We start from the raw sequence: 21,845 nt of genomic DNA on the forward strand, positions 1-21,845 counted from the left end.
TGAACACTCAGCACGGGGTCGGCAGGGGCGCTCATAAATCACCAGTCGGGAACTGGGCAAATGCACTGTTTTCAAAAATATTCACTGAAACCAAAGGCAGCCCCTCGCCGCCGCCACAGCCAGTGCACTGACAGACGGGTTCCTACAACACTCGCCTAGCAGGGGCGCCTGCCCTCCAGAAGGTAATTCGGGTTTTTGTTTGTCTCGTTTTTGGAAACAGAGAGAATAACAAAAGGAAAAATGGCTAAAAAAAAACTACACACAGAACGAGGTTTTTGTGTTGTGTTTTCTTTGCCAGGAGCCTAGCAGCTTTCACAGAACGCGATGCGCTTCGTTCCCTGGGCCCAGGAGGCCGGCCGCCTCGCTACAAAGCCATGCACTGTCCCATCATCGGCTGGGAGAGAAGAGGGAGAGGCGCCCTGAGACGGACGCACCCTGCACGGGGAAAGGCACCAAGTTCTCCTCGACGACAAAGCAGGCAAGACCCACACAATGACAAACTCATTTATTTCTCAGAATTCAGTCTGCTTCCTGATACTCCCCGCGAAGATGGGGCAATCCCAACACGTCCGTGAGGCCCCAATGGCAGGCCTGTCCCAACACTGTCCACAGGCAGCCCGGTCCGTCAGATGTCCAGCAGAAATCTCCTAACCTGGGCCAGGTATTTTGGTTTCAAATAGTCACCCAGCTCCTCCTTACTGACCCACACATAATGGCCTTTCTTCCCGGCCTGGGAAAAGTCTCCAGTTAGTAGTAGTGCTTTGAAGAAGAATACTTTGGCCCCAAGGCTACTTTCTGTTCGTATGGCCTGGGGAAACTTGTACTTGTAGTGGCCACAGGGTGCATTTCCCAGGAACTTGGCTTCCATGTTGTTTTCTAAGAGAGGGGGAAACAGAGTTGGAAGATGAGGACACACCCACCTGTTTATTCTGGCCACCAAAACCTCTGTGAAAGGGATTTCCAGCCAAGGTAAAAGCAATTCCCGGGAGTGAGGACAGGGGTCATTCCCGAAGAGCCGGTTCACTGGGTCCACTCCATGTACAAGCCACTGCCTCCAGGCAGAAGCCAGCGATGCAGCTCATACCCCACTACCTGGGAGGCTGAGCTCTGAGCACCCACACCCAGCCCCGTCACCATCTGGTGAAGGATCAAGACACTCGGTATCTGTAAAGCAAAATTCACTCATGGAAAGCGTGAAAAAGACCCGATCTGACTTCTGCAGTGAAAACATCAAAACCAAAGTTAAAAGACACAGGTGGATTGACAGATAATTTCTGCAATGTAGAGAAAAGGGTTAATAACCCCAACCCAGCATTCCAAAGGATGAGGAAATGATGGATTAGTTACTAAATGGCATTTGGAGAATTGGCAAGCTAAATAAAAATAATAATAAAGCTGGATCTCAGCCCTCCTATCAAAATCGATGCCACGCAGATCAAAGATTAGCAACAGAAACTTAAAATTTTCGCTAAAAGTTTGTTCATTTTGGATGGTGACTTCATGGATATTTAATATTTTCTGAGTTTTTCCATATTTTTAAATTTTTCATTAAAGAAAGAGACCAGAGTACTTTCTGTGTCATTTTTAAGAGAGGACGGCCTAATGAAAACCCAAAGTTTAAAAAAATAAATAAGACAGACATTTATTTAGATAAAAATTAAACATTTCAAGGACAAAAACGAAGCATAAGAAAGTCAAAGACAAAATGACAAACTAGAAAAAATATTCCAACACATTCGACAGAAAAACACCTTAAGGTATAAAAAGTACTTAGAAATCAATGAGAAAAAACAACAACAAATCTAAAAGAAAAATGAGCCAAGCATATGAACAGGAAGTTCACATGAAAATCAGTATCAATGATTTACAAACTCATTAAAATATGTCCGACCTTATTAGTGAAGAAACACAAGTTAAAACATGTCACTCGGGTTCAGAACCTGCGCTGTACGCTGCTCGCCGAGGCCCAGGGAGAAAGGGCTCCTCTCCAACCGTGTCGTTAGCGTGACTGCGCTATTTGGCCGGAGTCAGTTACCAGTTCTAGCTTCACGTACCCTTCCGCCCCGCGACTGCTCCTGGGACCCCACCAGCCCAGGCACGTTCACCTGCCCGTGGGAGCAGAGATGGGCGTACAAGGCTGTTCGCTGCTGCTTCACTCGTAGAAGCAAGAGACGGGCTAAGAAGCGGCAGTGCGCACATATTGTGAGAGAGCACACTGGTGTTGACACAGCACACGCTGCGTTCTCACGGACTGATGGAGCTGACCACACACTGTGTCGAAGAGGAGAAAGGTACTCTGTATAAATAGGCTCCCACTGTGTGTAAAAAAGAAACAAACTAAGTATGTACTTGCCGTTTCTAAAAGCAGGCACAAATTCAGCCATTAACGGTGGTTGCCTCTGAGAAGGGAAAATTACTTCTCATCCTATAATATTTACGAGACACTGTTTGATCATTTCCTCACCACAGACAATGAATTGATTTTCTCAATATTAAAAAATAACACTATACGCAATACAAAATGTCATCAGTGGGTATCTGTGACTGGTGGGATTATACTGGTATGTATCTTAATATCTTTCTGAAATTTCTGCTTAATTCAAAGGATACATATTACTTTTCTATCATCTTGGAAAAAATGGATTAAGAAATATAATCAAATCAAGAAAATAAAGAAACCACTCATTACAACCATGAGCAAAGAATATGAACAGGCCGTTCACAGAAGAAGAAACACAGCCAGCCAATGAACATAAAAAGATGGTCAATCTCACTAGCAATCAGGAAAGTGCTAATTCAAAGGCAATCATTTTTACTGACTGGATAGGCAAAAATTAAAGAGGCTGTCTCATTCGGGGGGGTCTTGGCACACAGGCACTCCCTTGTCCCACTCCTGGGAATTTTAAATGCCAGGTACACTGTGCAGAACCACTGGGCAGTACCTATAAAACCGAAACATGTCTACCCTTGACCATGAAGCCCATCTTGCCAAAATACATGGGAAGTGTGGTGCCAATGGGGAGGGAAAATTCGGGCTTTGATTTTTTCTCAAGTATGCTTTTATATTGCTTAACCCTTTCTTTGCCATTTTAATAGATTTGCAATAAATCAACATATTTTGTTTTATATACACTTGAATATAGCATTTTTAAAGCACATTTCCCTTCAGGTCCATTCACTGCAGTGGGAAGGTCAAAGAGCAGCGCCGTGCCGAGGTGGGTCCCCTCCCACACGGCACACGGGGGCAGAGCTGAGCGAGCGTCAGCCATGGCGTTGGACGTGAGGGAAGCTGAGCACCTGAACACAACGATCCTGGCAGGAAACCCGGCTGCCAGCGCCCCTGGGACAGCTGAGAATGCCGAGAGCACAGCCAAGGCCCCCACCGTTCCATCGGGCCTGCCGCTCCTGCAGGCCACCCAGGCCCCTCGAGGGAAAGGGTCGAGGGGGCGCCCGCTGGCTGCCAGCGTCCCATCAGCAGGCACGTAAGCCGGGGGCAGTTCCAGTGCCAAGTTCACTTTCTCAATCAATGCTCAGCACGGACCTCCCCCAAGCCCAGCGCGTGGCCGAGAGCTGCGTGACAGAGGAACAGATGCCGCACGTCCTCCAAGGCAGCCAGAGTCCTGGCTGCGGAGGGACACGCGTTAATGAAGGCTTACAGGGCAGTGGGGTGAGAGCGGGCGTGTTCCCCACGACAACAGAAGCTCCCGGGCAGCAGCGGTCACGCCCTGTCCCCGCTGTGACTCCACTGCCTAGACGGTGTCCAGGAGAGGAAAGGCACAGAGGACATGTCTACCGCACACACCGAAGGCAGGCACACACGAGGGCCACGGGAGCCTGCAGGGAGGCTCGCTCTCCCCCCCCCGAGGCCTGGGGAAGGTGCCACCACAGAAGGTGTCGGGAACGAGCTGAGTCTCAAACACGGAGCAGCCAGGCCAGGGGGGACTAAAAGCAATGGAACTAGCACGCGTCAAAGCAGAGAGGCATGAAAGACCACACTCTTCAAGGAATGCAAAGGTTTGCTAGGTTAGAACTCAGACTACGCATTAATGAGCAGCAAGACGGAGCGTGGGACCAGAGCCAGAAGGATTTGCAGGCCATGCTTGAACGTCTGGACGTTCATGGGAAACCTAAGAATTCCAGGGAAGTGGCCAGGGACTTGGGCCTTAGCAAGCTCATTGCCAGCAGCACTAAAGGGTCTGACACAAAAGGGGGACCTTACTCGAAAGGTACCTCCATGGCCAGTGCAGAGGTTCTCAGGCCCTGTGAGCTCGCTCCCCAGGTATTATCTGGCAACGTCTAGACATTTTTGGTTGTCACACTATAGGGGTGGGAAGGGGTTAGTGCCACTGGCATCGAGTGGATGCCGGCCAGAGCTGCTGCTGCACATCCTACAAGGCACAAAACAGCGCCCACAAAAAACCTCTGGCCCCAAATATCAAGAGTGCGAAAGCTGAGAAGCCTGGTCTAGTGAGAAGCAAAGGGGTCGCAGCCAGAGCTGTGGCAACAAAGAGAGCGGTACTGAGACCAGACCAGGTAGGACTCAAGACCTTACAGATGCTGGAATGAGCTCACAGATAACCGAGGCTTCTATGGGGTGAGGGGGTTAGGGGTGTGCGCAAAGCAAGGAGGAGAAGCAGGCGGAGGGGATGGTAGCTACATCAGTTCTGAATGCACAGCTGACCCCTGAACAAGGTGGGGCTAGGGGCACCGACCCCCCAAGCAGCCGCAAGTCCATGTATAACTTGTGACTCCCCCAAAACTTAGCTACCAATAGCCTTCTGAGAGCATCAAAAGCCAATTAACACACATTTCGTATGTATGTATACTATATGCTGTATTCTTCCAACAAATTAAGCTAGAGGAAAAATTAAGAAAATCGTAAGAAATACATTTACAGTGTTATATGTATTTATTGATGAAAACCCGGATATATGTGGACCTGCGTAGTCAAACCCACATTGTTCAAGAATCAATGCACTACATTTAAAAATCGCAGTGGGACAAAGATGGACTCTCACCTCATCTGAGGAAAATCCTTACCTTTGAATCCCTCCTCACACTCAGCCTGTTAATCCTCTGGCTGAGGCAGAAGTCTGTCTCGTGGGGTCCAGAGCGTGGCCGAGAACTCACCTGGGAGTGTGGCCAGGGTCCGCTCGGCTGTTCCTCGGAGGGTCTCCCCGGGCTGCCACTCTGCCTGGGGCAGCATCCAAACGTCCTGGTCTCCAAGCTTCTCTTTGACCAACAGAACAAGGTTCCTGTCCAGCCTCCGGTGCAGTGAGGTTCGGTCATTCTTCTTATCGGCCTCTGCAAAGGAAAGGGGGTCAGAGGAGACCAGGTAACTGTGAGCCGCCACAACCAAGGAGATGAGAGCTTTAGTCTTCCTTGGAGGCAGACCCGCAGCCCTTGCTCTCAAAACAACTTATACAGTAGAACCCGCACCCCTTCCCACCCGAATCTGTGGATTACTTTCCGCAGTTTCAGTTACCCACAGTCACATCATAAATGGAAAGTTCTAGAAATAAACTATTCGTAAGGGTTAAATGGCGCACCATCTTGCCCCATCCCACCAGGGACATGGATCACCCCTTCGTCCAGAGTCTGCACGCTGTATGCACCCCAGACCCATCAGTCACTGAGCCATCTCAGTGAGCAGACCAGCTGTCACGGTATCACAGTGTCGGTGTTCAAATAACCCTTATTTTACTTAGTCACGACCCCAATTCAGATACGCCAAAGAGAAGCCATAAAGTGCTGCCGAGTGAAACAGTACGTACAATACAATAAAATATTTCGAGAGAGACAGACCACATTCAGGTAATTTTTATTTCAACATATTGCCATAATTGTCCTATTTCATTATTAGCTACTATTAATCTCACTGTGCCTAATTTATAAATTAAACTTGACCTAAGTGTACATGTGTAGGAAAAATACATAGTATACACAGGGTTCAGTACCAGTCACAGTTTCGGGCAACCACCGGGGGTCCTGGAATGTGTTCCCTGCAGATAAGGGGGGACCACTAGGAACAAATTATAACCCTGACCCACCTCTCTAACTCTGACCTTTTTCAAGGGGAGTCTCACAATCTTGAGGAAACTAAAATATAAGAAGAGGAAACCAAAAGCTGAACTTCTCCTTTGAAGAGCAAACCATAAAGCACTTTGAGCCCCTGGAAAAGAAGCAACCCCCATACTAATTCAAACCCGACCGCTTCACTGGTTTTGACTGAAGTGTTACTATGACCGACTTAACTGGCCCCCGCCTTCTCTTCTGAAGTCCTCTGCGGAACAAGGATAAAAGAACTCAAGCCCCGGGTTTAGGAGAGCTGTCAAATAAAGCACAGAGAACTAGTCCCCCTTTCAGTCCAAAGTAGGAGATCAATTCAGATGACATTCATAAAGTCCCAACATCCTTACCTCCTGTCCAAAAGTGACACAGACCTTAAACAACTGTATTGGGGCAGATGTGAGGAACAGAGAAAAATTTTAACTTTTCTCCCACCCGAAAGAAGTTCTGTCATTTGCAATTATTTGTTACTTAAAACACAAAGCAGGGCTAAGCCGTCCTTCGTTTGTGAGCCAAAGTACTCCCCTTTCCCTTTCCCCTCCCCCTCCTGGCCTACAAAGACCACAAACCTGTTACACGAGCTCCAGGCTGGAACTGCAGGAATTTCTGCTCCCACATATCTTCCAAGTCCTGTGCCAGCAATATATCCCGTCCAACACGTTCATCATAGATGTCAGCTTTCCTCTTTGCCAGCCGCTGGGCTTCATTCAAAGCACGAAGCTCATGGTCAGAGTACAGGCTTCTCTCTAACTCCATCTGGGAAAATGAAAAGGACGAGAAAACAGGCAGAATAAAACAGACATGCAGCACACTTGACCAACTCTGAAGTTCACCGCCCAACATAACCAGACATACAATCAAAGCACCGCAGAAAAAAGAAAAACAGAGAAAGAAAACGGTCACCCGCACCTTGGGCCTGAGTCACATTTGCTAAGATGTCAGAATGGGACTGACTGGAGGAACCGAGACTCGGCACGGGCATCGCCTGCCCACTGACCACCCGCGGTCCCGGCCGTTTCTGATGGGAGGCTCGCTCTCCATGCGCTGCCCTGCCTCGTGGAGTTTACAGACGCCGTTCCTTCTTCCGTCCCAGGGTCCCCTCCCGGGAGATTTCCTGCTCCTCCTTCAGGTCTCAGTTTAACGATCGCTTTCTTTGAGAGATGTTCCTCGACAACTCTCATAAAACCAAAACTAGGGGTCCCCGTGAAATTCTCTTACGGCGCTGTGTTTTCCTTTAGCACCTTAGCAGACCCTGCAACGGCGGTCGTGTGATTACCTGGTTCCTGACGGGCCCGCCTCCACTGGACTGAAGCGCCCTGAGGACCAGAGCTGCGTCTGTCTTATTCCCACTGCGTCCCCAGCAGTTTTTTAAAAGGTATTTAAATTTATTTTTGGAGAGAGGAAAAGGGAGGGAGGAGGAAAGGGAGAGAAACATCGACGTGAGAGAGAAACACTGATCGCAAGCGCCCCGAGCAGGGGCTGAGGCTGCCACGCAGGCCCGTGCCCCGCTCCGGAATCCCACCCTTGGCCTCGTCTTTGGTCCACCCACGTGAGCCACGCCGGCCAGGGCTGCATCCCCAGCGTCCGGCCCCGTAATGACCAGCTGCGGAGGGGTTAATGACACCCTTTGCAGAGAAAACTAACACGCCGAGTGAAAAGCGCGAAGTGAAGTTTGCGGCGTTCAGTAGCCGAGGCAGAAACGTCTCCGGCGCTGGGGAAACACACCCCGCTGCGGCCCCTGCCTGTGGGGGCTTGAGACCCCCACGGCCGCTGCACGCGGTGCCTGCCCGCGGCCCCTGCAGAGAGCTGCGAAGGTGACGACGAAGAAGCCAGTGGGCACAAACCGCCTTTTGCTGAACGCCTACTACGTGCCAAGCCGACCCCGCAAGACAGGGACCACTTTGTGGAAGGCGCGCTGAAGTCCTGAGAGGCGGGGTAGCCTCCCCAAGGTCACAAAGACTAACGGCGCCCGAGGCGGGATCGAACCCAGGCCCGTCACCGTGAAGCCGCGCCCCGCACCTCAGATCTACCTGCTTCAGGAGAGCCGCCATCTCTTCCTGCAGAGGGGTCAGCGGCTTCGAGACCACCGGCGGCCGCTGCAGGCACAAGGCGCCCAGCAGGCGCCACGGAGACCCGCTGGTCGAGGGTGCGGCCGCAAGGGCCAGGCTGCGAGAGCCCAGGCTGCTGCCCCGGAGCCCCGCGAAGCGCCGCCAGCCCCTTGCCGCAGCTCCCAGCGCGCGCCTGCCGGGCGCCGCCATCTCCGCCCGCCCACAATGCACCGCGGCCCGCGGCCAATCCCACGTTCCCACAAGGCAGCGCGGGCGACCCCGGGGAGGAGCTCAGTGCCCCCCCCCACGACCGGAAGGACCCATTCCAATGTGGAGGGGGGGGCGGAGACCTCCAGTTAGGCGGCCAGGGGAAAGGAAGGAAACTCCCAGCTGAAGAAGGCGGCGATGGTCGTTACAGCGCATATGAACTGGGATAAGAGTCGTTACCGCCCTTACGAGAGGGATCAGATGACGTCTCGGCTGTACGCTCCCCCACGGGCGCTCGTGGTGCCGGCGCCGCGGACGGCAGCTCGCTGGGGTCAGTTCCAGGCATGCAGGTCGTGAGGAACGCGGGCACTCGGGTCCTGCGGTCATGGGCACGGGCACCGACGAGCAGGTAGGCATGATCACGCCCTCCGAGCCCAGGGCCCCGCCCGGGGGGCGCTCCTGCCCTTGGCCCGTGAGGCACCTGGACCCCAGCGGCTGTCAGCTTGGCGCCTCAGCGAGCTTTCCTTCCCCGCAGGGCCGTGGCCCGGGCGCCGGCCGCCGCCATCCACACGGGCGCCCCGCCGCGGCAGGACGCGGCGTCCAAGCCGAACGCCGAGGAGGAGCCGGCGGCCCCGCTTCCGAGCCGCAGCAGCTTCAGGTAAGGGCCACTTCGGTCCGGACTGGCACCCCGCCCCGCGGGCTCTGAGAACAGTGAACCCCAAATTCTGTCACTTGCAATGTGTGCAGATGACAAAAGTGAACCCCTGAGTCTCCGTTTTCTCGACTGAAAACGGATATAATGCCGAGAGAGGGGAGAATCAAGGGAGCTGAGCCTCGGCACAAAGGGGATGCTTGGTGACCCTTCGAGGCCTGCACGCGTGGGTGTCACAGGTGGATAGGCAAGGCCGCCTTTCTTCCCCCGTGGGAGGGGCAGCGCCGCAGACGCGCACACAGTGGGGAGGGAGGGGGCGCCCCGCTGGGGTTCAGATCATTCATCGCGCGCTGTCCAGAGCTGGCCCAAGGCTAGGGAGGTTTTTGTGCCCAGCCCTCCCCTGCCACCGCCTCGATGCGTGCTGGGTGTACTTCGCACCCATTAACAAACGTTTACTGAGGACCTACTGTGTGCCAAGCACCAACACAAACACAAAGACAAAAGATCGTTCCTCCCGACAGCAGGAAGGCCAAGCACGCAGACACCTCCCCCACAGTCTGACCAGGGGTGTACTGGAGGTGACAGCTGGTTGCTTGGAAGTGTGAAAGGACGGATCAGGTAAGACTGGAGAAGAAAACGTGGAGCCGACAACCGAATCGAAGGGGAGTTCAGCGGGACAAGATGAAAGGGGTCGTTTTCGGCAAAGCTGACCGTCTGTGCAAAGGCATGTGGCATGAAAGAATGTGCTGTGTGCAGGCGTGTGTGCGGTGGCAGATGAGGGCAGCCGCACAAGAAGGAATCAGAATGCCAAGGGCCTTGTCTGACGGGGACTTTCACACCGTCCCACTGCAGGCAGCGGGGAGTTTCTAAAGGAGCTGAAGCCAAGGCTCTTTTCTAGTCATCCAGCCTAGCCAGATACTGTTCAAGGTGTGGGGGACACACTGGTGACGGAACACAAACACGCCTGCCTCCACAGAACTTAAATTCTCGTGGACAGGGGACAGCCACTATACAACATGGCAGTGTGATGGATGGTAGGAATGAGGCTAGTGTTTATCAGCAACAGCAAGAGGCCAATATGGAGTGAGGAGCGAAAACAGGAGGTGGAGGCGGAGGGGCCGGGGGTGTAGCAGGCACGCAGGGCCGTGTGAGGTCTCATCGGGACCTCAGCTTTCACTCTGAGTGACACGGGAAGCCACTGGAGAACTCTGAAGAGGACTGACAAAATCACGCCTACATTTTTAAAAAGCCCCTTTGGCTGCTGTGTTGATGTTGAGCTGTAAGGAAGCAAGAAGTTTTCTAAGTAGTGAGAAGACTATTTAAATGGTCTATAGGCAGGAGATGATGGTGGCTTCGACCAGAGTGACGGCTATGGGGGAAGTATCAGTGGTCAGACCAATACATTTGGAAAGTAGAACCAGTGTGATCTGTTCATGTAAGGTGGGAGAAAGGAGGGGAAAGAAGAACACTAACATTTCAGCCTAAACAGCTGGAAAGGTGGAGTTGTCACTAAGCTGGAGAAGACTAGCAGCCTGGAATTGGGTGGTTAAGCCGGAGATGCTTAGTGAACATCCTCAAGTGGAGATACGATGTTGGCTGTTAGGAATGGGGTTCAGGGGACAGATCTGGGCCAGGCACACATGTGGAGGAGCATTCAGCACAGAGGACGATGAGACTATGAGATCATCGGGAGGGTAAGTGCGGATACAGAAGAGAAGTCCAACACTGGATCCTGGAGCCCTCTGACATTTAGAGATTTGGTAGATGAGGAAAATCAGCAAGAGAGAAAGAGGCAGGAACAAAAAAAACCTGGAGAGATTTTTTTTTTTTTAATATGGTTCAAGGGCAAAGATGAGTTACATCAAAAGCTGCTAATATGACCAGTCGATGGGCTGATGCCAGATTGCTCCTGCATTGAACACTGAGCTGGTCGGTAACCCTGACTGAAGCATTTTGGTGGAATAATAGGTACTCACGTCTGAGTGGAGTGGGTTCAAGAACGGAAGACGGGAAGAAACAGCGGGTACAGTCAGTTCTCTGAGGGGTTCTGCCGTAAGGATCATACAGGAATGGCAGTAGCTCAAGGAGACACTGGGATCGAGAGGGTTTTGTTTACTTTTCGGTCGGGGAATCGACAGCATGTTTGGCCAATGGGAACGATGCAGTGGGGAAAGGACAATGATGCCGGAGCGGGCGCGCTCCTGGGGAGACATCCTTGAGAGGCTGGCACACAAGGGGGGCCTCATAACCAGAGAGCAGCAAAGGCTGTGGGCACAGATGTTGGACAGTGGGAGCTGGACGGAATTCTGATTGCCTGTATTTCTCTATGAAGGTCATCAGCTGTCAGTGAGGAAGCGGTAAGGAATTGGAGGTTTGAGGGGACAAAAGAAGGTATAAAATAGTCATGCAGGAGAACGGATGGATAATTGAACCGGGATGTGCTGTATGATTGCCAGGCAGTACTGAAGGCCTCCTTGATGTTAGAAGTCATTAAAGTGAAGCAGTGGTTCTCAACCTGGGGCTTGCCTCCAAGGGGACTTTTAGCAAAGACATTTTTGGTTGTCATAACTTGGGAGACATTAGGCAGTGGGTTTAGGCCAGGGATGCTGCTCAGTATCCAGAGTGTGGAGGACAGCCCCCCACGGCAATGAATTATCTGACCCAACATGTACACTGGTACATTCGGACTTCAGTCGGCTTAATTTTTTTATATACCCTGCCCTCTCCCAGCCCCCGCCAATTCAATTGGGGGAATTTTCCATTGGGAAGCAGTGATATTTTAAACATTCATGTCATCTCAGGGCCTTGCCCACTTTCCATCCTGGCACGTAGGCTGACAAGCTAGGGACCTGCTGAGGTGCTGAACCATCTCTTAAGGTCAGGCCTAGCAGGAGAGAAGACACTCGGGACTCTTGAATACCACTGGCTGGTGGTGGTCTTAAATATCTCTAGGAAAGCAGGGAGGGCTGTTCTCATATAGTAGTGTATTTTCTGAACCTAAATCCATTGTGTCTGAGGTGGCTGTGGGGATACACACACAGATCAGATCAGCACGTTACGGCAGGGTGGAGCCTCAGGGTTACTCATAGCTCAAATGCTTAGTGACAGCTGAGTGTGAATAAGAGAAAGCCCAGCAGGATAAGCAGACATATCCTAGGCCCAAAGCCTGGCCTCCCAGCTCACCCTGTTCCCTATTCCTACCTCAGTTTCCCCATCTGACAGGGAAGAGTAGTGACCTAGGATAGCCAGAGAGCAAATCAGGCTGAGAGAGCAGCAGGTCTCGAACTCATCAGTGTCTAGGCCAGTGCGCCCCACCCTGGGTTCACATGTGACTCACGGGCATTTTAGAAATGAGACTCCCAGGCCTGTCCAGAAGTGTGTGGTGCAGCTTGCCTATCACAGTACAAGACGGCTCTGCTGTTCGGAGAGGAACCACTGGTCTAGGATCGGGGTTGACAGACCACGTCCCTGGGGCTGGGTCTGGCCAGTCACACTCAGGGTTTCCTCGGACAGCCACGCCACTGCCTGGCCACTGTCTGCAGCCATTTCTGCACGGCCGCGCCTGCACTGCCATGGAAACCTCGGGCCAGCACAGCAGTAGCACTGCCTCTGGCCCTTCTCAGGAAGGATCTGCTCACCTCTATTCTAGGGGATACCGAGGTTTCTTTATAGTAATGATATTACAAATATTACTTAAGTTTTTATAAAGTAGAGAACCAAGATGTCATTTGCAGATGATGAAACAAGAAAGACAGATTTAACTACACATTTTGACTTACAGAAGGATGCTGTAGAGGACAGAGAACACTGATCTGACCACAGTAGACAGGGCAAGATGGGGGTAGTCTGGGCTGTATCTCTTTTCTTCGGGCAGAAGGTCACTGAACGTGTTTCAAGTCAACAACTCGAGGAGCAGCCGCATAAGCGGCTCACAGACAGGACACAGCACCAGCACCAAAAGCGGGGGCGGGGAGCTGCCCCCGGAGCAGGCTGGCCGGGGGCTGCTGCTTTTCACTGAGTGTGTCTGTACTGTTGGATTTCTTTGATTTTAAAAAACATAAGGACAATTTTACAGAAACAGTGTCTTCTCGTTGCAGCATTTACCCCCCAGTTCCAGGGCAGGAGAGCTCGCTGAGGTGGGCGGGGAAGAAATTTGAGGAGATCCCAATCGCGCACATTAAGGCGTCCTACAACAAGTAAGCGGGGAGGGACGCCCCTGGGCGTGTCTGGGTGGGCTCCTCTCCCCTTCACGGGGCAGGGCATGCGGGCCCAGGCACCTGCGTGGGTGGGAGCCACGGCGCCGCGTTCTGCATGGGGGCGCGGACGCAGCTGTCCCCCAGGCTCCCTCCGTGTTTGGGGACACCAGCTTCTGTCTCTGTAACGTTCACTCAGATTTCATGAGAATGTCAGCTGGGTTGGCCATGTCGTATTGATAAGCTTTGCTTTCCTGCAAACGCGTGCCAAGGGCGTTCCCAGCTGTGCGTTGGCAACAGAAGCCTCCCCGACATCAGTGACAACTTGCAGGCCAGCTCCCCCTTGGAGATGGGTCGGTGTTTGGCCACAAGCTGCCCACCTAGCAGTTTAGTTTAGGGGATGATTCTGACCCTTCCTGGCGCCTCCTGTAAGGGCGTGAAAACCCTTTAACTGGTAAGCTCAGAGTGAAAGCAGGTGACTTGCTTTCTCACCCAGGCAGCTTCTAAGGGCATGGGTCAGTACTCGCTAAAGTCCCTGAACTGTCCATTCTGTCTCCTCTGCCTTCCCAGCACACAGATCCAGGTCCTCTCTGCCAGTAACCAGCCCCTGGCCCGCGCCTCCTGCGGCACAGAGGGGTTTCGGAACGCCAAGAAGGGCACGGGCATCGCGGCACAGACGGCGGGCATCGCGGCCGCAGCGGTGAGTGTGTGTTCTCTCTGCCCCCTCCACGGTGTGCCCCCTTCTGCATGATGGTCCCTGGGTGAGCGTTCTCCAGGACCGAGCCTCTCAGAAGCAGCAGGGTGGATACCAGCTCTTTTTGGACATCCGAACATTGAGAGTGGCTTGAAGGGGTCTGTGTGAAAGACTTCTCCCTTCCTCTCAGCTTCAGTAGAAGTCACACACTTGTTGGTTCATTCTAGAGGATGTCAGAGCCAGGTGCTGAACGCTTATCAAAGGCCCCCTTAGTTTAAAGGCCAGTGAGTGGGGTTGGGATGGTGCTAACAGGCTCTTAGGGAAGACGTGGTGTAGTGAAAATCCTCATGCAATACCAGTTTGAGTGGGAACTGTTGCAGACCTTTCTAGAAGCAGACTGGCAGTGTGCCACTCCTGGTGTATTTATTCAGCATCTATGTGCCAGACCCTTTACATTCGTTATCTTGAATCTTCAGAAGCCCCTTGGTACTCTCCACGGTTTTAAGAGCCAGTTCTGAGACAGTGTACGACTTGCTCAGAGCCTTGCAGTCAGTTTAGTTCCCTGAAATGAACCCAGATTCGTCTGCGACCAAAGCTTGGACACCGTCTCCTGTAGCACAGGCCTTCCAAAGGTTCGCACTGGTTCTGCCAAACCAGATGTATTTCCTAAGGAAAACCTTGACATTCAAACAAAACTCAGCGCCCAAGACTATTGGTTGCTATGCGTTGATAACCCTCAAAGTGTGCTGAACGTCCACCAGTAGACAGATTATGCACACGTACAAGAAACGTGTCGGTGTTGACAGTGGCTTCTGCAGGCTGGCTCAGTGACATCTGTGTGCTTTCCAGACTTTCCATCGTGATCCCTTTATAATCAAGAAGGGAAAACTTAACTATCACTAAAGATTTAAAATGATAACACTTTTCCGTGGGTATTAAAGCTCAGCCTTGAAGTCCAGGGCTCCGTCTCATGGTCTGAGATTCTGCATTTACCCACCTGAGGAACACTGGAGCAATGTTTAGAAATTTCCATTAGGTGGCAGTGCTGTCCTGGGTGGAAAGGGATCACAGCTGACTTTAAATCTGTGACTGGACAAGCACTGGGCTCTGCTGCTGTCTGTCCTGCACTGTGGCCGTCTGGCCTGTGGTCCCTTCGCTGCCTGTGTTCGTATGTGGCTGTCTCCTCCCTGGAGCTCCGGGTGGCAGTAGCAAGAGACGCGGGTATACATTTCTCGCCAGGGCGCTAACCACTTGTTGCTCCTCCAGAAAGCGACGGGGAAGGGCGTGACGCACATCCGCGTGGTGGTGAAAGGCCTGGGGCCAGGGCGCTTGGTAAGTGACAGTGATTCTCCACAGGATGTGCGCTTGCTTCTTCTGTAGAGAAATGGGGCTCGAGAGCAGGGTCGGGAGCGTGGAAACGGACCCCGTAGTGGATTCCCGTGAGGGCCTGAAGTTTCTTTCAGTTGTTCTTATGACCTGCTAAGCTCCTCAGAGCAAGCCCAGGTCACACAGTGTGATCCCTCAGACACTCATTCAGGGCCTGCAGTGGGCCAGGCCCTGGAAACAGAGAGGTGCTCCCTGGGGGCCATCACAAATGGGTCCCTCAGTACAGACTAACCACTGCAGAGGTGAAGCCTGTGCTGAGGGGCTGGAAGCCCATTGGGTGCGATCAGGAAAGCTCCCCAAAGAAGTTAAGTCCTCCTGACTTCTCAATACGACATGGTGCTGCCCAGGTGAGGTGGGCACTCCACGCAGAAAGTGAAGCTACAGAAGTGTAACACCGCAGGTGTGTCCGGGTTTACAGGTGGTCTTTGTACCTAGACGGGAGAGCGCAGGGAGAGCGGCAGGTGTGACTGAGTGGACAGCACCGAGCGCCCGGCTGAGGGCTTCGGTTGGGGGACCTCTGTGCGTGGGCCGGGGCTAGGATTGCAGGTGTCGAAGCCAGTGAGCCTCTGCACTCCCCTCCCTCTCCCTGCCGCACTCTGAGCCCTGCCTGGACACGCCAGGTCATCAGTTCTGGGACCAAGCCTTTCTACTGTTCTTCTGCTCATTCCAGTCTGCCATCAAGGGGCTGACCATGGGGGGCCTGGAAGTGATATCAATCACAGACAACACCCCCATTCCGCACAACGGCTGCCGCCCCAGGAAGGCTCGGAGGCTGTGATGGGAAGGAAGCCAGCCCTGGGGCCTGCTCTCAAGGCCCCACCTCCCGACCTCATCGAAAGCACACTGTTGGAGCCTCTCCAGAGGGTGGCTTGTTGGAGACCCTTCAGGCAGTAGGGGGCAGCCGTGCCTCCGTACATGGTGGCCTTGGCCATACTTGTGACCAGACAGCATTGTGCCCAGAGTGAGGCCATCCTGTCCTGGACACATAAAGAGCCACAGGGGTGGCTGGGGCCCAGACTCCAACCAGTGAATTCTGTCCTGCTCTAAAAAATAAAAGGATGTCTCTACCCTCTGTGGTGGTTTGTGAGTTTTTTGCTTCCAGATGTGGATGTGAACTTTAGAAGGAAAAATGTCTCCCTATTGCCTTCACTTCCCCCCTTAGCAGGACCTGTGACGGGTAACTTGTGACCACTGACTGAAGAAACCCAACTGGAGGCTCCCTGTGTTAAAGTCACTGCCAGGAGGAATGAGACTATTTCACCATAAAACTACATGCAAACATGCTAAAATCATGAGACTCATGCACACTGCTCTGTGGCTGCATGTGGTCGGCCTTTATCTGTGTAGACAGAGGGCCTGGGGCAACTGCACAGGTTCATCAGTCAGGGCCTGTGGCAGGGGGACAAGAGGGTTTGAAGGTTTAAAAGAGAAGCTCAATGAAGGTTCTTCACAAAGGGGATGAACAGACTGGCGGGCACTCCAGGGCCAGCAAGAGCAGGATTACCACTGCAGGGAAGGAAGAGCTCCCAGGACCCGACGGGAACGCAGCCTCTCCCAGAACTCAGGCCTGGGTCACTTCTCAGGGCACCTGCAGTTTCGCTTCGTGGCTCAGAGCTGGGGGCACAGAAGCGGCTGCGTAAGGGGGGCTTCCCTCTCCTCTTCCCTCCACAGGCAAAAAGGCAAATACAATTTCTTCCCTTTCAGCACAGATGCAGTTTTCCCTTCTTTCAGCCAAGCCATCACCTGACACCAGGATACACCCGTTTAACACCAAAGTACCTGGATGCTAGCAGAACGTCACTCAGCATGTTAGGAGAAACCATTTTTCATTCTCCTCTGCCTGCAACCTGGCTCTGACGTGTCCATTAAAAAAATCATATACCGCTTCCCCCTGGGCTCCTGTATTCTTTTCCTCTTCATTTTTCCCTATTCTGGATACACATGTTGCTTATTAAATCTGAGTATTATCAGCCCAAAGAGATGGCGCAGTCACTGCCACAGCCGAAACTGTCCACCTGACCAAACGTGGGTCACTGCACAAACAGGCTGGGCCTTGAGGGGACAGACCTAACACCGGTTCACTGCTCCCCTTAGGCTCACAGTCTAAGGAAGCTAGAGACGGGCATGGGGCTGAATTAGTACAGGAGCGCCATGAAAGAGGCATGACTGTCACTGGTGTTAGAGTGAAAGAATGGTCCCCTGTTGAAGGGATGGAGGGGAAGGCTTTGTGGAGGAGGTGGCAGGGGACAACCTGGTGGATCAGCGGGCGTCCTTAGGGTTGGAAATGCAGGCCGCAGAGATGCTCAGTCTTACTGGTAACCGAGGAAATGGGAATTAAATGCGCTGAGCAGAGCCCTGTGGGGGTGAGGGTACCCAGGACAGAAGACAAGAGTGAGGGAAAGATGACAACTGCATGGTAAGTGCTGCAGGGGGACAAGGCTCAAAGGACACAGGGCTGGCGTCTCGGAAGCCACAGGGGCGAGAACAGAGGAAGGAAGGGACAGTGCAGACCGCAGCGGAGGTCAGCCAGGAGCTCAAGCCAGAGAAGGGCCAGGCAGTGCCCGCTGGGCCTGGCAAAGTGGAGGCCACCGTCACCACAGGGAGGGAGGCGGACACTGGGCTGGTCTTCTGACCCAGGCTGCGTCCAGTGACAGGGAGTGCAGGAGGGGACAGCACCCTCCCGAGACAGGCGGCGGAGGAGCCCTGGGCCTCGGGAGAGAGGGGAGAAGAGCGGGGAGGAGTGACCCCAGCGAGGGGTTGGCCCGGCCTCAGGCAGCCGGCCCGTGTGGGCCTCCCTGGGGCAGGTGTGCCCGCTGCCAGCGGGGGGCAGCAGCGCATGACTCCGGCAACACTCCGTGAGCCCTGGCCACGGAAACAGAACGTCCCTGCAATCAGGACGCAGGGAACGTTTCCTTTCTTCCCCCGGCAAGCCACACAATTGCTCGGAAATAAAAGTGCTCTCCTCTCTGAGCTCCTACCAGGGGAACATAAACGGCGCGAGCCCTTCAGGGGGGAAGGCGGCAGTACCTGTCGGCGCTGAGGATGTACTGACCTCTGGCCTCACAGCCCCCTTCTGGGAATCCGTCCTGTGGGAGCGGCTGCCCGACACAGCCCCGGCACAGCACACGCTCCAGCCCCGGGCCTCTTCAGCCCTTGGGATGCCGCTAGCATGACCGAGGAGCTAGATTCCAACTTTCATTTAATTCAAAGACATTTAAACATGAATAGCGACAGGGGCCTTGGCTCACACACTGGACAGTGCAGCTTAGACATTCGTCCCCATGTGTAGCAGGTACGCACTGAGGCGCTGAGAGTGACGGTAAAAGATTGGAGCCTAAATGTCCATCAACGGGGAGCTAAAGAAATTATGTTCCATCCATATCATGGGGTGTCAGTCCAGACACAAGGCAAGATGCGCTGCCGAGGAGAAATGAAGGTGGGGGACAGCGTGCACAGTACAGTCACCGGTTTCTGTGGAAAAGGACAGGATGCATGTGCACATATGTATATGCACTGACTCTGCAGACGGACCCCGAAACCACAGCATTGTCTCCAGGGAGAGAAAATGAATGATGGGGAAACAGGCAGAAAGATGGAGCTTTTCACCTTTGTCCCCTTTAGGAGAGGGTGCCGGTACATTGTTGTCCCTTAGTCTGTTTAATTAATGAATCACTTAAATACAATAAAAATAGAAATAAAGAACTGGCTTATAAGAAATGTATGGAAGCGGCAGTCAGACATTGGTGTAAATTACCTACTGAAGCGTGCATGCGACATTTTAACAGACATTTGACACACAGATCCAGGGGCGCCACCGCCCACCGCCCCGCTGGTGGTCCACTATTTGGGGGCAGACATCTGACCTGGCTCGGAAATTGGTTCTGGTAACTAAGCTGCCCCTCGCCCACCCAGGTGCAAATTAAAGTGCGCACATGCTCTGCACTTCAGCATAACTGGTCTTGCCAGAAAAGCCAGCCTGGGCGTCACTGCCGCGTGGCTGGAGGGAGGGGGAACAACGCAAGGGGCCGTTTCCGGGGCGCCCGGTGGCAGCTTCACCACCTTGGATTTGCGTGATCCCCTTGAACTGAAAGGAGATGTCAGCGGAGGGGCAGGGTGGTGTCCGAGGGGCCTGGCAGGCAAGGCATCTGCCGTCGGGACCCAGGTGAGCACCGACTCAGCACGCAGGCTGCCGGGGCCACGATCCCCTTCCCCAGCCGGGCCGCAGCTCCCCCAGGACTGAAGGGCGGGTGGGTGGGACGGGGCACATAGCCATCCTCACGTACTCGTGGCCGAAGTGTGGGGTCTCAGGAATGAGACAAAGGTCTGACTGGGTGCCCTGGACATGCAATTAGCCCTTCTCCTCTGTGCCCTTGCCAGGGCTCCCCCGGGCTGCCCATTCCATCCGGCCTGCGGGGAGCGGTAGGGGGGGTGGAGACATGGCCTGGGTGGTATCCCAGCTCTGCCCCAACCTGAACCTCAGCTGCCCCGCCTCCTCGGGGCTGTTTGAGTCATTTATTAAGATATCTACGTGTGCTATACAGGGGCGCATCCAGGACGCCCCTCTCAGCCTGCTTCCTCGGGGTCCCCGCGGGGCCCTGGATGGGAACACAGATGCATGCCCATCGTGCTGCTATTATGATTATTATTATTATCATTATTATTAAAAGCTCATGTTCCCTGTGCTTTTCATCAGAAAACGTATGTAGGAGCCCATCACCCATCCTCCCTGCACCCATATAGCCAGCCAACTGGAAATTAAGCCAAAAACTGAATTAAGTTAAAAAGCCAAATGACTCAAGAATCTATTCCAAGAGTCTTTCTCCCCTCCTTCCTTCCTAAAAAATTTATTAATATTTACATACAGTACGTCTAAAACCTGGTAACTGCCCTAAGCATCTTAGAGGCTAATGGTAACAGAAATTCAAGAGAACTCCATTTTGATACCACCAGTGCTCACACACAACAAGGGCACGTATGTGTATGTGTATGTGTGTGTGTGTGTGTGTGTGTGTGTGTGAGAGAGAGAGGTGGTACTAAGAAGGGGTATCAAGGAGCACTTCCTAGAGGAGGTGGCACCTGAGCTCATAAAATAAGAGTTAAGAGGCAAATGTGAGGGACCAGGGGCAAGAGGGACGCTTCCGGCAGAGGGGACGGCGTGAACAAGGGCAGAGTGCAGAAGTGACCATCTGTGCAGTGAAACGCAAACAGCACAGCGTGGAATGACGGCCCCCAAGGACATCAGACCCTAACCCTGGACACTGTACATGTCCTCTTACATGGAAACAGGGCCTTGCAGGTGTGGTGAAGTTAAGGACCTTAACATGGGGAGACTATCCTGGATCATCTCGGCGAACCCTAAATGAGATCACACGCCTCTGATGAAATGGAGCGGCAGATCTGGCTGCTCTGACGGGGGTGGGGGGGCAGGCCGGGTGACCAGCGGGCAGACACTGGAGCGACGGAGCCACCAGAGCTGTAGAGGTGACCACCCACCCCAAGATGAGAGACTTGAGTCAGACACACGGCAGGGCAACCGGGACTGCTGGGCTGGGCCCACCCAAGGGAGGTTTAGGAGGCAGAACTGCTGTCGTGGGTGGCAGAGGCCAAGAAGTGCCGAAGCTGCCACAGGCGGCATGTCTCACGGACGGGCCTGGTGGGGCCGCAGCAGCCCCAGCTGGTCACAGGTGCCCCGGATGGGTGGGCCCTGCCTCTAAGGGACAGGTGGGGCTCCCTTCCGGGGCTCTGCATTCTGGGCCCTCAGGAGGCAGACAAGTCTCAGCCCGTGCGAGGACCCCACTCCAGCCCCGAGCACAAGGCCACGTCCAGCAGAGGACAATCGGGATCCCGACAGCATGTCCCTGGGAGCAGGCAAAACACACGTCTTTGTCCTCGTGGGGCCTGGGATAATTGGCACATTAACGAAAACGCATTTCTCACCATTTTGTGGCTGGTGGAAAGGTACTTTGTGGTTACTTAGGAGCCCGTCTGCCCCTATAATCAGAGCTCACATCGCTCAGAGGCAGGAAACTGGGTCACCACGTGGACTCACAGCCTGTCAAGACGTGACAAGCAGAGGGCGGACCCACCCAGGACGCAGGCAGCCCGTGCAGCCCCTCTGTGAGGGACAAGCTCAGGGAACGTGCTGAACTTGGAGCACTGATGGGACCCGGCTTTATTTTCTGCCCTGTCACTGCCTCAAATCAGCTACGTCAGATGTCCTTTCTGGATCCCCAAACCTCCATTCGGGAAGAGTCCATGGCTTTCTGGTTACTTCTAGCTGTCAGAGTAAGTTCCATTTTTAGAGTGATTCCAGAGCCTCAGGGACGGCCCCCCACCGCCTCCTGCCACGGGGGTGGGGATCAGCAAGCACTCAGCTGCCAGGGCTCGCGGGCGCTAGAAGGGCCAGCCGGAGGGGTCCGTGAGCGTCTCCGCCCAACGGTCACCGAGTCTGCTGGGTACACCTAATCCCTCTGTCACATGCGCTCACCCTCCTCTGCGAGCCACAGCTGGTCAGGGCTGGGCGCCACCGCCGCCTCTGCCCCCCGCCGTCCCTGGCCAGAGCCACCGTGTCCCTTAGAGCCATCCCCCCTCCTTCG

The 21,845-nt window shown here is 53.7% G+C and overlaps 2 protein-coding genes across 3 annotated transcripts; one reads left to right on the forward strand and one right to left on the reverse strand.

The window, feature by feature from the left end:
• Positions 1-488: 488 nt before the first annotated feature.
• Positions 489-8,334, reverse strand: MRPL46 (mitochondrial ribosomal protein L46). The gene is made up of 4 exons (XM_090263666.1): positions 8,100-8,334; positions 6,639-6,825; positions 5,131-5,304; positions 489-876 (listed from the first exon to the last, which is right to left on the reverse strand). Exons 1-4 carry the CDS (start codon positions 8,325-8,327, stop codon positions 626-628), a joined length of 840 nt encoding a protein of 279 aa, XP_090119792.1. The 5' UTR covers positions 8,328-8,334; the 3' UTR covers positions 489-625.
• Positions 8,335-8,445: 111 nt separating this feature from the next.
• MRPS11 (mitochondrial ribosomal protein S11) lies at positions 8,446-16,321 on the forward strand. 2 transcript variants are annotated; one of them, XM_090263739.1, is made up of 6 exons: positions 8,447-8,733; positions 8,860-8,982; positions 13,074-13,172; positions 13,740-13,869; positions 15,130-15,195; positions 15,920-16,321. In XM_090263739.1, exons 1-6 carry the CDS (start codon positions 8,669-8,671, stop codon positions 16,025-16,027), a joined length of 591 nt encoding a protein of 196 aa, XP_090119865.1. In that variant the 5' UTR covers positions 8,447-8,668; the 3' UTR covers positions 16,028-16,321. The 2 variants fall into 2 exon arrangements, with proteins under 2 accessions (XP_090119866.1, XP_090119865.1); XM_090263740.1 differs by lacking the exon at positions 13,074-13,172 and having other exon boundaries at positions 8,446-8,733.
• The last annotated feature ends 5,524 nt before the right edge of the window (positions 16,322-21,845 follow it).

Source organism: Furipterus horrens, unplaced genomic scaffold, assembly GCF_987537825.1.
Source record: "Furipterus horrens unplaced genomic scaffold, mFurHor1.1.pri manual_scaffold_16, whole genome shotgun sequence".
NCBI lineage: Eukaryota > Metazoa > Chordata > Mammalia > Chiroptera > Furipteridae > Furipterus > Furipterus horrens.